Raw genomic sequence first — 3,513 nt, 5'->3', positions numbered from 1 at the left:
ACAAGGTTGCTCCAAGCCCCGTCCAACCCGGCCGTGAACACTTCCAGGGATGGCGCAGCCACAGCTTCTCTGGACAACGTGTGCCGGGGCCTCCCCACTCTCACGGGGAAGAATTCTTTTCCCAGAATCCCATCTAATCCTGCCCTCTGCCAGTGTGAAGCCATTCCCCCTTGTTCTGTCACTGCAGTCCCTTGTAAACAGTCTCTCCTATCCAAGCCTTCTTGCTCCTCCCTGTTGTGTTGGAAAATTTGGAAGTTGATGTTGTGCCAGGTGGCACCAGCCAAGCCCTGACCCGGGTGCAGGACCTTGCGCTTGAGGTCTGAGGTCGCTGGCTTTGTTCAGCCTGGAGGAGACTGAGCTCAGATCTCATGGGGGGCTGCAGCTTCCTGCCAAGGGGCAGCAGCGATTTCTGCTCCGTGTGACCAGGGACAGGACCCCAGGGAACGGCTGGAGCTGTGTCGGGGGAGGCTTAGGTTGGATATTAGGAAAAGCTTCTTCCCCCAGAGGGTGGTCGGCCACTGGAACAGGCTCCCCAGGGCAGTGGTCTTGGCCCCAAGGCTGCCAGAGCTCAAGGAGCGTTTGGACAACGCTCTCGGGCACTTGGTGGGATTGCTGGGCTGTCCTGTGCAAGGCCGGGAGCTGGACTGGACCATCCTTGTGGGTCCCTTCCAGCTCGGGATATTCTGTGATTCTAACTCTTTGGTTAACCCTTCCTCTCCCCACAAAGAGCTGGCAAAGCTGTTGGGGGTGGGGCAGAACAAGGGAAGCTGTTCTGCCTCTATGACACTGTTGCTGTCTCAATGACATTGTTGCTGCCTCTATGACATTGTTGCTGTCTCTATGACACAACAGTGGGAGCCCCAACATTCCGTCCCTGGAGACGCTCCAAGACGAGCGTCCAGACCCGGGTCCAGTCAACAGAACGGAGCGGCCGCCGAAGCTGACTGAGCATGGCCCTGTCAGCTCTGTGGCAGCGTTGTGTGAGCTGGAGCTCAGCCATAGCCCAGCTCCTGCAGCCATTCGTCTCTCGCGGAACCTCCTGCCCCACAGGTGAGGACAGACCCTGAGCCCAAAAGCCCCCGGACGCACGGCGGGGACAGTCACAGCCCTTGCTCTCCTGCCCCTTCCCCTCCTCCTCCTCAGTCCTCTGAGCGCCCGACACCCCCCGACTGGCATGTGACCTCCAGCGTTTGCCCTTTCTCGCAGGATCAGCCAACCTCGGCCAACAGCCTGGCCAGAAGCAGCAGCCCTTGCCAGCTCCCTCTGCCCCACCAGCAGGTATGGCGGTCCCATCTGCCTTGGCCCCTCGGCATTCCCAGCCCCCCCAGCCCCTCCAGCCCCCAGGCCTGCCCTGGCTCCTCCAGCCCTGCCGGCACCTCCAGCAGCCGCAGCACCCCTGTCCCCCTGCCAGCTGGGGCACCTTGGCTCAGCACGGCACGGCAAGCAGCCCTGGCATTGCCTGGGCCACCTCTGTTCAAGCAAGAGCTTTTTGAGATATTTTCCCAGGATCTTGGGGCCATCTCTGCCATTTTGCCGTCCCCCGTGCAACCCCATGGCCGTGGCACGGCAGCTTACCCCACAGGGATGGTCCCTCACGCAAGCTCCCGCTCAGAGCAGGGGGATGCCTGTGTTCGGGGCCGGCTCAGCGGGTGCCCCAGGAGACTCTCCCAGCCCCGAGCCCCCCCATCTCCCTTCTCCCCTGTGCCAATGGCTCCGAACAGTGACTGCTCCAACCCCCACCCATATCTTCTGCTCCGCAGGGACACGGACTCAGCTGCCTCCACCAGCCCCCTTGGCAAGCAGCCAGGGCATTGCTCCTCCATCAGGCAATGCCCTGGGGGGGGCCCGGGGCTGCAGGAAGCCCCTGGTCCCAGTCCCACCAGTGCGGGACACCCAACAAGGCCCTACCAGCTCAGCCAACCCCTCAGGGACACCCCTGGGCCGTGGCAGCCCTCCAGACACCAGCGTCCCCATGGATTTGGACACCACCCCAGCTCTTGACATCAGTCTGGGCAGTGATGTCCCCATGGATGACGACAGCCCGTCAGGCTGCGACCTCTCGCTGGCCAGCGACGTCACCATGGACGAGGACAGTCCGTCAGGCCGTGACCTCTCCTTGGCCAGCGACGTCACCATGGACGAGGACAGTCCGTCAGGCCGTGACCTCTCCTTGGCCAGCGACGTCACCATGGATGAGGACAGCCCGTCAGGCCGTGACCTCTCCTTGGCCAGTGATGTCCCCATGGATGGTGGCTCCCCCTCGGGCAGTGATCACCTTGTGAGCTGTGACATCTCACTGAGCAGCGATGTCCCCATGGATGAGGACACCTTCCCGAGGGCTGACATCTCCCTGCCCAGTCACACCACTGCCAGCCACCCAGGCCCACTCCACGGCCAAGCCATCGGGGCCCATGGGGTGACTCCAGCCGGCGACACTGGGCTGCGTCGCAAGGTCCTGCCGAAAAGGACTCGGAGCCGCTTGCATTGCTCCCAGGGAGCCGTGGGCACCAGCCGGGATGATCGCAGCAGCGTCCCCATGCCCACGGACCATGCTGGCACCAGTGGCACCAGCCCCCAGCCCAAGAACACCTCGCTCTGCCCGCCCAAGAAGATGCCGCCCACTCACCGCAGTGTCCCCAAGCCTTCCAGAGCCGTCCTGAGCCCGGGACACTGCAACGCGGGCGGCAACAAGCCTCAGGACCCTCAGCAGGGTGCGGGCACAGGCCTGCCACCGCCTCAGAGCAGCGTGCCACCAGGCAACATCGCTCTGCAAAGGCGGGGCACAAAGAGGAAGAGGGGCTCTGGGCCAAGCACTGGCAGCAAGTGCAAGGCTCCCGCAGCCAGGACTGGGGCAGGAGGTTGTTGAGGGACAGATCGTTTGGGGATCTGTCCCAGGGGGTGGGACAGATCGTTTGGGGATCTGTCCCAGGGGGTGGGACAGATCGTTTGGGGATCTGTCCCAGGGGGAGGGATAGATCGTTTGGGGATCTGTCCCAGGGGGAGGGACAGATCGTTTGGGGATCTGTCCCGGGGGGAGGGATAGATCGTTTGGGGATCTGTCCCAGAGGGAGGGACAGATCATTTTTTTCTGATTATCAATTAAAAGATTTTATTTTTTATTCCATAACCTGTCTGTGTCTGCATGGAATGGGGAGGGAGTGCAGGGTGGCAGCAGGAAATGGCACCAAGCAGGTCCACCAAGGCCCAAAGGGCTCCAAGGGCACCCAAAGGGCACTCCAGGCCTGCGTCAGCGCCGGAGGTGCAGGCATTCATGCAGGGTCCCCTTCCCCTGGGGAAGCAGCCCTTTGGCATGGGAGCCAGAACAGACGGGTCCGTGCAGGACTCACGCACATGGCCCCACGCCGAAAGCAGCCCCGAGCACAGCCTGGGCACCGTCCTCCCACTCTGGGGCTTTAGAAGGCTGCTCCCACTGCTCCCACTGACCCCAGCATGTCCCCAGTCATCCCACTGCAGCCCCAGACAGAGCTCCTGCAGGCTGCCCTGGGGCTGCAC

The 3,513-nt window shown here is 62.9% G+C and overlaps 1 protein-coding gene across 1 annotated transcript; it reads left to right on the top strand.

Annotated features, from left to right (window-relative positions):
* Positions 1–925: 925 nt before the first annotated feature.
* Positions 926–2,938, top strand: LOC113989559 (cell surface glycoprotein 1-like). Its single transcript, XM_027724287.2, has 3 exons — positions 926–1,050; positions 1,207–1,278; positions 1,761–2,938. Exons 1-3 carry the CDS (start codon positions 951–953, stop codon positions 2,864–2,866), a joined length of 1,278 nt encoding a protein of 425 aa, XP_027580088.2. The 5' UTR covers positions 926–950; the 3' UTR covers positions 2,867–2,938.
* Positions 2,939–3,513: the final 575 nt, after the last annotated feature.

This window comes from Pipra filicauda, unplaced genomic scaffold (assembly GCF_003945595.2).
Source record: "Pipra filicauda isolate LSUMZ 115617 unplaced genomic scaffold, ASM394559v2 scaffold254_size1108330_pilon, whole genome shotgun sequence".
Lineage (NCBI taxonomy): Eukaryota > Metazoa > Chordata > Aves > Passeriformes > Pipridae > Pipra > Pipra filicauda.
The sequence above is the reverse complement of the archived record's forward strand: the minus strand, read 5'-3'. Positions and strand labels throughout refer to the sequence as shown.